Source organism: Capra hircus, chromosome 3 (assembly GCF_001704415.2).
Source record: "Capra hircus breed San Clemente chromosome 3, ASM170441v1, whole genome shotgun sequence".
Lineage (NCBI taxonomy): Eukaryota > Metazoa > Chordata > Mammalia > Artiodactyla > Bovidae > Capra > Capra hircus.
This window is the reverse complement of record NC_030810.1, coordinates 27,075,224-27,089,053: the sequence shown is the minus strand read 5'-3', so window position 1 is coordinate 27,089,053 and position 13,830 is coordinate 27,075,224. Positions and strand designations below refer to the sequence as shown.

Genomic DNA, 13,830 nt, shown 5'->3' with positions numbered 1-13,830 from the left:
AAGTGAGCAAGTGAGTGATGTGTGAAAGGAAGGGCTTAAGGGGTTCATGAAGGCTGTGGAGAAGGGAGAGAGGTGTGTCAGGGCGAGGTGATGAGCTTAGTTCTGGAGACACTGAATTGAGGTGTCTCTGGTCATGCTCAACAGGCGAGCAGCTATGAGTCCAGTGTAGATACAAAGTAGAGATTTAGGTATCATCAGGGTGTGGATGGGAGAAGGCAATGGCACCCCACTCCAGTACTCTTGCCTGGAAAACCCCTGGACGGAGAAGCCTGGAAGGCTGCAGTCCATGGGGTCGCTGAGGGTCAGACACGACTGAACGACTTCACTTTCACTTTCCACTTTCATGCACTGGAGAAGGAAATGGCAACCCACTCCAGTGTTCTTGCCTGGAGAATCCCAGGAACAGGGGAGCCTGGTGGGCTGCTGTCTATGGGGTCGCACAGAGTCGGACACGACTGAAGTGACTTAGCAGCAGCAGCAGGGTGTGGATGGTGGTCAAGATCTTGAGAAAAAATGAGATGGCTGTGGCAGAGCATATGAAGTGAGAAAAGGGACCGGCCTAGAAGCTCAAGGAAGACCAACAGGAAGGAGTGGGCAGCGGAGGAAGAGTCACCAACAAACACCCAGAAGGAAGGAGCACCGGGAGAGACGGGGGAAACCAAGAGAAGGCAGGGGCAGGAAAGCTGAGGGAAGAGAATGTGTCAGGGAGAGGAGCAGTACAGTCAGCAACGTCAGATGCGGCTGACAGGTCAAGCAGGGTGAGGTCAGAGAGATGTCCATTGAGAATGTGGTTCTGAGATGTTCATCACAAACATTTCTGTGATAGCTGGGTTTCCCTGTGTGTGCGTGTGTGTATGTGTGCCCGTGTCTCTACAGAAATGATCATGTGGCAAGCCAAAGCATGGAGAACAATATGCAAGGACAGGCTGGAGGCCACCGCGGGGTGGTTTGTGGTCAGCCCACAGAACGCCTTCATTTACTCTAAGCTTTGGGGAAGGAATATTAAAGTAGGCTTTGAGGATTGTGAGTGCAGATCAACCCTTTCTCTGTCCAGTGGGAAAACGGAAGACAGCAGAGAGGGAACCATTTTCTCAGTCTGTGAGTCAAGGGTACAACCAGAACTTGAATCTGAGTCTCCTGCTTCTCGAAAAGTGACTTTGGGAGAAGTGGACATGAAATCTCCATTGGCCAATAAATTACAGATCAGTGACTTTGCTCATCAGCTCAGTTTTTAGATACCTCCTTTTTAGATTTATATAAAAGTGAAATACATATTTTACATATAAAATGTAAACATTAAAAAAATACCTAACAAAGAAAGCGAATGACTCCTGTTATCCCACGCTATGCCCTCACAGACAGCAACAATTAGCAGTTTTGTCCATATCCCTCCCTCCCTCTCTCACGCTTAACACTGAAATTTTTAATAAAAATATTATTCTTGTTTATGCTGGATGTTGTTTTGTGTGTGTGCACGTGTTCATTATAACTTGCCTTTTTTCACTTTTGGACAACTTTCAGCATAGAAATTAACTCATTTGAACAACTGTACTAGTGGATCATTTGGTTTTGTGTCATAATTTGCTACAAAACCATACTGATAGACACAAGGTTGCATAAAATATTCACTATAATGAACAATGTACATGTATATTACTGTACATACATATTTGCACAGTTTGGGAGTCTTTCAAAAGGAGAAATGATGGAGCAAAGCGTGTAGACATTTTGTTTTAAAAGATACTGACAAGTCATCCTCTAAAAACCTGTACCAGTTTGTCCCACCAACAGCTTATGTGAATGCCCATTTTCCCACATCCTTACCAACAACAGGTATTATCATTTAACAAAATCTTTCCAACTTGAATGAAGCTGAACATCTTTTCATATTTTCATGATCCATCTCTATTTTTCAGTGAATTACCTATTCATATCCTTTGCCTGTAATTGAAGTGTATTTTTGGTCAGTGAATTCTTATCAGGCAATAATGATTGGTTTGATTAAAATAATTCTGAGAAGATTTTGTACCAAATTGCTAAAAGTTTACCTCCAGGGACCAAGAGTACAGAAAATGAGGGAGATACTTTCATCTTTTATTTTGTATCATCTTGTATTATTTTACAATGAATTGTGTTACTTTTGTAATTTAAAAAAATACATAGGAAAACAGTTAACAGCTACAAATGTTTGGCCTGGATTCTCATGGCTATAAATTCATGTTGAGTTCAAGTTTTTATTGATCACAACTTATTTTTTGGTACATATGCAAAAACCACTTATTGAATGCCTCCTGGTTAGCTGGCACTGCCCTTGGCACTTTCATAGGCTTTTCATCCTCATCCTCACAACAGCCCTGTGAGGTAGGAATTGGTCCTGCTTTATAGGTAGGAGATTATTGCTTGAAATGCTTCTATTTGCCACACATTTTCATGGGCTAGAGGTTCCTATCGGCTGGTGAGTCATTGGTCAAGAACTCTCACTGGTCAGGAGTTCCTAGAGGTTGCTCTAAGATTCAAATAATCAAGCTACTAGAATTTTCCCCCAACAGGAGTGATGGGGTAGGGGGGACGAGAGTGGAGGAGAGTCAGTGGTCTCTCCCTTTGTAGCACCATTTCATTTTGCTTTGGTCACTCATGCACGGTCCGGGGAGGGGATGGGGGAGAGGAGGGAAAGTGGTTATAAGTCTTCTCGCTTCTTCAGGATGAGCTTCCTCACAAGCGCTGTAACCTGGGGCCTGATTTCCTCCACCGACACGGTTGGGTCCCAAGCTCCTACCACCTTTCCATCTGGGGCCACCAGGTACTTCCAGAAGTTCCAGGTAGGCTCCTTCCCAGAAGTCTCTAGAGAAAAGGAAGGAGAGCAAAGCGTGCTTCTCTGTGTCCCGTCTCCTGGAAGTCCATCAGCGGTATCCACCCCTCCCTTGAAGCACTGGTTCTATTAGCTAGAATGAACCGCAGAACTTTTAAAGGTCCTGATGTCCAGTCCATACCCACAGACCCCTTAAGGAAGAATCTCTGGGGGTGAGACTCAGGCATCAATATTTTCTAAAAGTTTTCCAGGAGATTCCAATGTGGTGCCTAGGTTGAGAACCATTGCTTTAGAATTCTGTCAAGTGCCTGATAAGGCAATATCTGACCTTCCTTTATTAATGATCTCAGAGACTTCCCTGGCAGTCTAGTGGTTAAGATTCTGCTTTCACTACAGGGGGCACAGGTTCAATCCCTGGTTGGGAAACTAGGATTCCGCATGCTGCATGGTGTGACCACAAAAAAACAAAAAGTTTTAATGACTTCAAACTACTGCATAGTCTATAACCTGCTCTCTGATTTAATCCCTTTTTTAGGAGTATTAATTTAATTTATTATAACACTGTTTCATGTTTTGGTTTTGTGGCCACGAGGCATGTGGACTTTTAGTTTCTCCCACCAGGGACTGAACTAGTGCTCCCTGCACTGGAAAGGGAAGTCTTAACCACTGGACCACCAGGGAAGTCCCTGATTTAATCTTAATGGTTCCCATATATTAGTCCTTGGACTGGTTGCATCTGAATCATGGTGGTGGTGGTGGAGCGGGTGCTTATAATTAAACAGATTCTTGGGTCCTGCTTCACTAGGTCTCAGGCTAATGTATTTTAAAGAGCTCCCCAGGTGCTTCTAAAACACGGCCAGGTTTGAGCTATAGCTATGGGAACTGGGAAGGAACTAATAAAAACACATGGAGGGGGAAAAATATTAGGACTGACTCATAGAGCAAAATTCAAATTGCCTCAGTAAGGGACCTTTGGTTTGCAACACTGCTGTTTGTCATTTACTCTTCCAGGTGAATGGGTTCTGGGGGAGGGCAGTGAGGGATATGAAAGCAACCAGAAGCATGGAGTGGGAGGTGGGAGAAGGCAAAAATGGAGCCCCCAAAGGAAGGGAAAAGCCTGAGAAAGGAAACAGGATTTAATGACAAGATTGGCTAATGACCCCATTTTGTGGTTCTCAGGCTTCTGGGAAGGGATCTGTTTCTCAAATACTAAGATCTTTTCTTCTTTTGTGTATTTTGGGGCTTTTTTTTTTTTTTGGCCGTGCCTGACAGCTTGAGAGATCTCAGCTCCCTGACAAGGCACTGAACCCAAGCCCTGGAAGGCAGTAGAAGTGCTGAGTCCTAACCACTGGACTACCCAGGAGCTGGTATTTTAGCTTTCCCCTCCTGTGGTCCCCAGACTGACTGCCTCTGCCTCAGGACAGGAGATAGCTGTCAGCCCTCTCCAGGAATGTGGTGTCATCCGTGTGAAGCTAAAATCTGAGAGTCCAGTTTCCTTCTAGGAGCCCCTGTGGATGGTAACAGGAGCGGAGAGAAGCCTGCAGAGTGACTCTGGGGGAAACTGCAAGGCAGTAAGGGTGGAGATATTCTTAGGTAGGAATACTCTTCAGTTCATCCTCACAGATTTGTGCTGGAATAGACCATCAACCCAGCTGGGGGCATGAAGAAGGGGGCCCAGGTCACCCAGCCAGCCAGTAGCTTCTGCTGCCCAGCCAGCTGAGGGACTCACCAGTCAGGTACTTGAAGGCAGGGTGGGCACCAGTGCCGGTGACGGCAATCTTGCTAAACATGGGGAAAGAGACACTGTACGTGCGGCGGGCAAAACTCTCGATCTCCTTGTTGCTGTCGGGCTCCTGCTGGCCAAACTGGTTGCAGGGGAAGGCAAGCACATTGAAGTGGTGCGGCCCCAGGTCCCGCTGTAGCTGCTGCAGGGCCCGATAGTGCTGGTCTGTGAAGCCGCACTCGCTAGCCACATTCACCACCAGGGACACCTGGGCAGCAAAAACAAAACCCAAACACATTTACAACCCAGAGAAGAGGCACATGCCCTGACATGCCCACATGTGTGACCCCTCAACAATAAAAGCATTCTCTCATATACGCAAGAACACAACATATACGCATGTAAACAATGCTCTCACATATACACAAATACATACACACAGGCACAAATGAAATCAGACATGCAGGGGCTTACAGATATGTGTGCATACACGTCCATAAACAGAATAAGCACACAGTAGACATCAATGGGTCTGCCTATGGCCCAGGACACAAAGATACTTTGGCACACATCACTCATGCCCACACACACAGAAAGAACACCATCACAGAGGGAGGCACACATACTGGTGAACTCCCACCAGGAGGTGATACAGGAGACAAAGGCAGACCTGCGTTTAATTTCTGGCTCAGTCAACTAGCAGTCATCAATCTGTACTGGAGTTGCCTATATACCTGTTGGTCCTCCCTTCTAGAATGTGAACCTGCTGAGGGCAGGAGCTATGTTGACTTCACTGGGGCTGACACATGGAAAAGTCTTAGAATATATGTGCTGAGTGAATGAGTAAGTGTGCATGTATAAATGATTGCCTATGTAACGGGTACATAGACAGATGTGGTTTTCTTGATAAAAGGATCTCAAGAACCTCAGGGCAATCCTTTTTTGCCCTTCTCCCTCCAGCAAAAAAATACCACTTCCTTCTGTCACTAGACTAACCTTTAAATTTATAATTGCCTTATAACACATTTATTCATTGCCTTCAGGTGATAAATATAAAGCTGGCTGATGGAACTCGATTATATGACTGCAATTACAATTTTGGCACCAATGCTCTATTTTTCAGCTTCTGGTTACATATTATTGCAGGATTTAAAATCTTACCCTGTATCTGGGCAGCCAAGTCCTATCAATCTGGCCACCTGTTAATACAAGCGGCGGGATTATACCAGTTGGCTCCGTCGAGAGCCAGGGGCAGCTCAGGGCACTAGACGTGCTCAGGCTGGGCAGGGTTTCTCAACCTCAGCACTACTGACATTTGGGGGTGGGTAATCTGTGTTGTGAGGTGGCTGCCCTGTTCACTGTAGAATGTTTAGCCACATCCTTGGCCTCTACCCACTAGCCGCCTAGTCTTACTAATCAAAAATGTCTCCCCCAGACATTCCTGAAAGTCCCCTGGGGAGAAAGATCACCACCAGCTGAGAACCACTGGGCTGGATGATGAGAACCATTGGGCTGTAACTCCCTCGCCCATTTCTTGGGGCCCCAGCCTGTGGCCATTTTGTCATCATATGCCATATTGTGAGGCCCCTTCAGCTCCCTTCACTAGTTAGAGGCCTTCCTCTTTCTTCTCTGCTGGATCCCTGGGCGCTGAGAGCATTAAAGGTTGTTTAACCTACATCTTGTGTGTCTGCCCATACTTTTAGAGAGAGGGAAATCCTACTTCTATTTCCATGCCTGAATCCAAAAAGCTTATCTTTAAGTGACCAAAACACAGACATGCCTATGTGCTCAGTCATGTCCAACTCTGTGTGACCCCACAGACTGTAGCCCACCAGGCTCCTCTGTCCATGGGATTCTCCCAGGCAAGAATACTGGAGTGAGTTGCCATTTCCCCTTCCAGGGGATCTTTCCAACTCAGGGATTGAACCTGTCTCCAGCACTGGCAGGCAGGTTCTTGACTACTGAACCACCCAGGAATTTCGAAAACACAGATACACCCAAATACACACAGTTAATTTATATATATACATATATAAGTACGGATGCAAACTCACATGTGTATGCAAAATAAATAAACCATTCACACTGTTGGGGGGTGGGTTTCCCTGGTGGTTCAGATGGTGAAGAATCCGCCTGCAACGCGGGAGACTGGGTGTGATCCCTGGCTTGGGAAGATCCCCAGGGGGAGGGCATGGCAACCCACTCCAGTATATTCTTGCCTGGAAAACCCCCTTGGACAGGAGAGCCTGGCAGGCTACAGTCCATGGGGCTGCAGAGTCAGACATGGCTGAGCGGCTAAGCGGCACAGGCCTACATGTACATAACCTCACAGCACAGGCAAGGGCATTCCGAGTGTCACGCATTCATCTGCACTCCACACTGGTCTAAAGGACTGTCTCCCAGCTTGTGCCTGAGGACACAAGCCACTCAACTTTGCCCATGGCTATGTCTCCCTGTGGCAGGCACGTAGTATTTGTAAGGAAGCCAGTGTCTTTTTTTCTTCTAATTAAAAAACAAAAAAAAACCTGTAGTAAAATACACATAATGAGCCAGTAGCTGTTGCAGGTGAATGAATGACTATACTGCCAAAGGAGCAGACTAAGCTTGGGTTAATTCATAGTTATCATTTACAGCTTCCTGGCCTGTCTGTTACTGGTTTCCCTCTAAAGCTGGAGATTAAGACATGGGCTCTGGAACTGGACTGCCTGGCCTCAAATTCTAACTCTACCTCTTAGCATCTGGGTGAGTTTGTGGATTTTTTGTTTTTGTTTTTAAATTTCTTTCTGATTGAATTCTAGGCCTCTCACTCCAATGCTTTTTAGGATTTATCAATGACCTAGAGGATGAAAACATTCAGAATTCTGGGACCACTTTCTGGGTTTTTTCCAGGATTTCTGTTCCTCACATCCTGGATGCCTTATTACTTCTAAAAACAAACAGTCTGTGTCTGTTTTTGCCTTAGTACCTTTTACTATTAGAAATTATACTGTTCGTGTCTCTGTTCTTTTCTTGTCTGTCTCCCCTCGACCTCATATAAGCTCTATTAAAATGGAAACTTAGCCATTTTGTTCACCGCTGCATCCCCTGTACCCTCAGGGCTGGCATGGTACTTAGTATATAGTAGGTTCTCAATAATAAATCAGTTAACAAGTAGAAGAGCTGGTCAAGTGTTAAACCTGGGGCTCTCTCTGATGAGCTGCACTAGAGGGAAGGGAAGGCCCGAATGGGAACAGGTCCGGCTCTGACTGGCTATTTCCCTGAGTCCTGGATGAGATTTCTACTGGGGCCCAAGAATCACAAGCACACAGCACTCTACCAAGGGTTTCCACACTGCGAGTCATTTGAACCTCACAGTACCTTGGGGAGGGGGGGACCCTGGACAAGGGCTACTATCCACAGGACTCCCAGCATAATTGAGAATTTCAAGGGGTAGAGAGTACTTTCTTCACTGAAGATGGTCTTGCTCCTGGAAGATTGCTAACAGCTGTTTTCTTGTGTGGTTCCTCCAAACCTGGAGGCTGGGCCTACCGATCCATTAGAGACCAACTCCTTATCCTTTCCACACACAGCACCAGGTCTACCTTGAGAAATGAACATGGAGGGCTCTTTGTTTCACACAGTGAAACATTTAGGTCCCTGAATAAAGTGTTTAAGGCCCCTTTTGATCACTCCCTACCCTCTTCAGCCTCATCTTTCAGCGTCATGCTTTATACTCCTTCAAGCAGAATGAGGACTTCACTCCCTTGAGGACTTCACTACCCCTCATCACCCTTCTTGCTGTTTATTTCTGAGCCTTGCTTCCCTGGTGGCTGAGACCTGGGTTCAACCTCTGGGTTGGGACAATCCCCTGGAATAGGGAATGACTACCCACTCCAGTATTCTGGCCGAGAGAATTCCATGGGCAAAGGAACCTGGCAGGCTACAGTCCATGGGGTGGCAAAGAGACGGGCTGAGGGACTCCCACTTGGCACCGACAGTTCTCTTTGCCTGAAATACTCTTCTCGGTTTTGCTAAAACTCTCTCTTGTTTCAAAGACTCACCCAGGCACACTTCCTCTCTCAAGTCCTCTCTGTAAGGAGGTAGCAGTTTTACTGGATGACTTCCATCTCAATCTGAGCTGCCATCTTAAAAGTTTGCCTAGAGGAGACCACGGATGGATAGGCGGTTCTCCTCCAGGCTCCCTGCTTTCTAGCGCTGTGTGACCCTCCATCTCTGGGTCTTAGTGTACTCTCTAAAACTGGGCTCCCCAAGTCTAAACTCTGCACTGTCCTCTGGGCTCTATTTCCTGATGACCTGAGGTGGAGCTGATATAATAATAGAAATAAAGTTCACAATAAATGTAAGGCATTTGAGTCATCCTGAAACCACCCCACCCTCCCCACCCTCTGAAAAAATTGTCATTAATGAAACCAGTCCCTGGTGCTAAAAAGGTTGGGGACCGCTGTTCCTAAAGACGATGTGTAAGGCCCCGGTGCATCTGAAGTGATTACTTCCTCTGCACCGAGCTTTCATTTCCACAGTGTTCTCACTGCACTTAATATCGCCAACTGCCTCTGTTCCGGTCGCGGAAACTGGGGATGGGAGAGACAAAGGCTGCTACTGTTAATTTTTAAACCGGTGCGTGACAGGCTGCGCCCCGCTGCCCAAAAGCGCTGGGAGGGAAATCGGCGCGAGCAGCGAGAGTTTCGGGTTTCACCGCGCACGCCGGGCCGTGCCACGTAGTCATGGGACAGACCCGGCCGAGGATCTGGGGGCGCCACGCCCGGGGGGTGATGCCTGGGTGGGGGCGGGGAGCTAGGGCTGGGTGACCGAACGCCCCGAGCCCCACGGAGCCCCACCCGGCAGGGTCCTGGGCGCTCGGCTCCCCGGCCAGGGTCCGGCGGGGCGGCGCCGAGGCCCGGCGGGCGGACACTCACCGAGCCTCGGTACTTCTCCAGCGACACCAACTTGCCCCGGATGTTGACGGCCTTGAAGTCGTAGAAGTCCTGCTCCCGCGGCGCGCAGGCCGCCGCAGCCAGGAGCAGCCACGCCGCCGCCCGTGCCGCCACCATGACTCGCTCCGCAGCAGGCGGCGTGGCGAGGGCAGAGGCAGGGCAGGGGGCACAGGCGCAGCGGGGGCGGGAGGCAGGAGGGGGGCGGCCCCGGCGCCACGCGGCCCTCCAGGGAGGACGCGCCCCCTTCTTCCCCGCGGGCGGTGGAGCGCCGGGCTCTGGACCTCGGTCTCCCCATCTGTACTGCAGGAGTGATGGGCTCCGCGCCCCTTCCCCGACCCCAGAGCCGTGGTTTCAGGATTCTGATCACCGAGATCCGAATTCGTTTCAGTGAGGTTTCCTCTTGTTCCAGGATGCATGGAGAGGGAGTGGGGAAACTGCAGCTGGGAGCTCCCCTTCTGATCAGTGCCCTTTGGCTGGTCGCTTCACCTTTCTGGGCCCCAGTTTCTCATCCGTTCCCTTCCTCACGCACCTAGACAGGACCGAATGATAGCAATAGAAAAATGGATGTGAAACGTTTTGAATGGTGCCTGTGAACTTTGGGTGAATGAATGAATATTCCCTAAAAGTGATGGGACCAAGAAGACAAGCTGCTGCTGCTGCTAAGTCGCTTCCGTTGTGTCAGACTCTATAGATGGCAGCCTACCAGGCTTACCCGCCTGGGATTCTCCAGGCAAGAACACAGGAGTGGGTTGCCATTTCCTTCTCCAATGCATGAAAGTGAAAGGTGAAAGGGAAGTCGCTCAGTCGTGTCCGACCCTCAGCGACCCCATGGACTGCAGCCTACCAGGCTCCTCTGCCCATGGGATTTTCCAGGCAAGAGTACTGGAGTGGGGTGCCATTGCCTTCTCTGAAAGAAGACAAGACAGAGGGCGAATTTCAGATTCGCCCTCTGGGAAGCAGATTCCGAGATGGAGATTTGCAGTACAGGGTGTTTGTGGGGGAGTACCCCTGGGATGAACACCTGTGGAGGGAGGGGAAGAAGCGGAGTAGGCAGAAGCCCAGAGCGTCATGCAAGCTCAAGGACAGTCGTGGCTGACCCCGCAGGGGCTCTGGAGCTAGAATGGCCGGCCAGAGTTGTCCCCAGGTGAGCTAAGATGACCAGACCAGGCCTTTATATCCCTGCCTTCATCTCTCATGGCGTGTGGGGCCATCTGGGAAGAGGTCTGACAGGAGCCAAGGTATCTGTGGTGCGTGGCTGACAGTTAAAGGCTCTTCACTGACAGTATTCCCAACAGCTGGTGTTCCAAATCTTCCCTGATGGGGCTTCTGGGAAACATGTCACAGTGTCTCCCAAACTTGGAATACCCTTATGGCACCCCACTAAGTGCCAAGCATGGTCCTGGATGCTGACACTCTCCAGAGGCTCACAAGCTGGTGTGAGAAAACTAGAGCTTTCATGTAACGCGGTATGGACTAAGCACTTCTGCAGTCATTCAGCAAATGCTTCTTCCAGTTCTGTACCGGGTCCTGCTCTAGGTGCTCTAGGTGCCTCTCATACAAAGGATAAGAAGAAAAGACAGAGAGGCAGGTAGGTGTGAGGTCACACAGTCCCGACAGGCCACAGTGAAAATTATGACCCTTAAGGCAAGAAATAAAGCTGCTTTTTCTCAGGCCCCATGGGTTTTGGTATTTTTTATTCCCTGACCGGGGACTGAACCTGGGAGCTCAGCAGTGAAAGCCGAAGAGCCCAAACCACTGATCCTCTAGAGAATTCCCCGAAGCTTCTTCCTTTTTTTTTTTTTAAGCAGGGGAGAGACGGTGAGTCCTATGTTGCAGAAAGAGTCCTCTGGATAGAAAGGGGCAAGAGCAGATGTGCTCCACACTCTGCAGTAGAGGAAATTCTGGGGTTTTGAGACCATTGCTAACCTAGCCACCAGGGAAAGCCTCCTGGAGGTGGTTAACACCAGGATCATGTCTTCAGAGAGGAATGGGAATTCTCCAGCTTGGGAAGGAGGAGGGGAAAGATGTCAACCGAGGTAACTGTCTATGGAGACACAACCCAGAAGAAGTACTTGGCTGTTAGGTGAGAAGGGGTAAGCGATAGATGAGGCTGGAGGAGTCATCAGGGGCCAGAAGAAGGGTCTTGAGAGCCAAGCCAAGGAGCTTGGACTTCATGCTCTAGAGTATGGCTGGCAAAGGTTTTGAAGCTGGGCATAAGGTTATACAGCTGATAGGACTCAGACCCGGGCCTTCAGATTCAGAACATGAGCTCTTTCTGTACACCAGGGCAGCTTCTCTCTTCAGAAGCAGACAACATTTTAAGGAGGTGTGGAGAATAGGAAAATGGCTGCTCTAGGCAAAGGCCAAAGCAAAAATAAAGTACTCCTCCTTCATGCTCCTCCTTCCCCATGTCTTGTGGGAGTCTTGAGGCTGTGATGGGTCCTGTGGAATAAAACGGTCCCCTCTTCTCTGCCCTGCCCTTGTGAATCTTTTGGTCTCACTTCCTGCCATTTGTCCCTTTCACTCAGCCTTTCCTTGCATGTCCCAATCACCAGGAGTTCTCAAATTATGCCCCACAGAACTTGGGAGTTTTGCCAGCTTGGCCAACCTATTTCCTGTTACAATCCAGATACCTAGGCATTTCTAGTAAGCAGAGAGGGGAAAAATTGTAGTGAATTTGTAAATTTCGCTTGTAAATTTCTCACTGGGCATTTCCCTCCTTCCTGTTCATGCTTCAGAACCCAGCTCAGATAACATCCTCCTCTGTGTCTGCACTTAATCATCCTGTCCTCTCTGTTGCCTTTGTACTTAGGACATTTTCCTGTTAGTGAGCTGATGATAATATTGTGTAGTTGTCTGTTTCCATGGTCTATCACCCCATCATACCCGAATCATCTTTGTGCCCCCCTGGCACAAGCTAGCTATTCAGTAAATACTCATTTTTCTTAAATGTTCTGGTGACTTTTCACTACTTGTCTATACTGGAATCTAATATGAAATGTTGATTTTAGCCAACAGTATATATTTTATCAGGTTTCCCAGATGGTGCTAGTGGTAAAGAATCTGCCTGCCCATGCAGGAGACATGAGAGATACGGGTTTGATCCCTGGGTTGGGAAGATCCCCTGGAGGAGGGCATGGCACCCTGGGTTAGGAAAGTCCCCTGGAGGAAGGCGAGGCAACCCACTCTTGCCTGGAGAATACCACGGATAGAGGACCCTGGCAGGCTACAGTCCATAGAGTTGCAAAGAGTCAGACACGACTGAAGCAACTTAGCACACACGCACATACTTTATCATTTTATTTTCAGTCCACTGTATAAATTTTTGGTGTTTCTGAAAGAGCACAGCTGTTTCTAGGTAGTCCATTGACACAAACATGAGGCCTCCAGGCACAGACAAATGCACCCATAGTCTCAGCTGAGCATCTGGAGAAGTAGAGGACTCAATCTGGATCCCCCATACTCCTCTTTCCTATAATAAGCTCAAAGAAGGGTTTTATGGGCATTTAGAATACTTACTGGGTTTTCCTGGTACCTCAGCTGGTAAAGAATCCATCTGCAATGCAGGAGTCCTGCGTTCAGTCCTGGGTTGGGAAGATTCCCCTGGAGGAGGGCATGGAAACCCACTCCAGTATTCTTACCTGGAGAATCCCCATGGACAGAGGAGCCTGGTGGGCTCCGTCCATGGGGTCGCAAAGAGTCAAACATGACTAAGCGACTTAGCATAGCACAGCCCAGAATACTTATTAACGTTTGGCTTGTTCAACAAATTGTTGAATACCTACTATGTACAAGACATTAATTTCATGGCCAGGGATATAGTAGTTAATAAAACAGAAAAAAAAATTTTTGAACTTACATTCTAATGGGGACAGGAAAGGATAATAATTAAAATTTATAATATGGAACATACAGTACATTAGATGGTGACAAGCAAGAGAGAGGGATAGACAATGTGGTGGTGGTGGGAGGGGATTACAACGTTATTTCAGAGATCAGGAATCCTCACTGGAAAAGTGGTTTGGGCAAAGATTGGAAAAAAGAGAGCAAACAAGAGAGAAAACTTGAAGAAAAGTAACATTCCAGGTAGAGAAAACAAGTAAAAGGCCTTGAGGCAGGAAATGATGTGTTTGGAAAACAGCAAGGAGGCTAGTGTGGCTGCAGTGGAGAGAGGGAGGGGAGGAATAACAGGGCATGAGGTTAGAGAGGTAATGGGATAGGAGTGGGGCAGAGACTTAATAGCCACTCTAAAGACATAGGCTTGGAATCTGAGTGAGGTGGGAAGTCATTGAAGAGTTTTAAGCACAGGAATGACATTTCTATTTTAACAGAATCAGTCTGACTGCAGTATTGAAATAAGGAGA

General features: G+C 48.1%; 2 protein-coding genes across 2 annotated transcripts in view; one reads left to right on the top strand and one right to left on the bottom strand.

Moving 5' to 3' along the window:
- GPX7 (glutathione peroxidase 7) lies at positions 2,067-9,657 on the bottom strand. Its single transcript, XM_018044200.1, has 3 exons — positions 9,449-9,657; positions 4,539-4,800; positions 2,067-2,841 (listed from the first exon to the last, which is right to left on the bottom strand). Exons 1-3 carry the CDS (start codon positions 9,581-9,583, stop codon positions 2,678-2,680), a joined length of 561 nt encoding a protein of 186 aa, XP_017899689.1. The 5' UTR covers positions 9,584-9,657; the 3' UTR covers positions 2,067-2,677.
- Positions 7,237-13,830, top strand: part of ZCCHC11 (zinc finger CCHC-type containing 11) — a 196,784-nt gene continuing 190,190 nt past the window's right edge. Inside the window, exon 1 of the mRNA XM_005678404.3 lies at positions 7,237-7,274. The gene's annotated coding sequence lies outside the window, so the exon portion shown is untranslated. The remainder of the gene's footprint in view (positions 7,275-13,830) is intronic.

Excerpts from the sequence above, each read along its gene's own strand:
- GPX7 (XM_018044200.1), bottom strand. The coding sequence starts at position 9,583 with ATGGTGGCGGCACGGGCGGCGGCGTGGCTGCTCCTGGCTGCGGCGGCC. Across the intron at positions 4,801-9,448 it reads TGGAGAAGTACCGAGGCTCG|GTGTCCCTGGTGGTGAATGT; the intron begins GTGAGTGTCCGC and ends TTTGCTGCCCAG. Across the intron at positions 2,842-4,538 it reads TGCCTTCAAGTACCTGACTG|AGACTTCTGGGAAGGAGCCT; the intron begins GTGAGTCCCTCA and ends CCTTTTCTCTAG.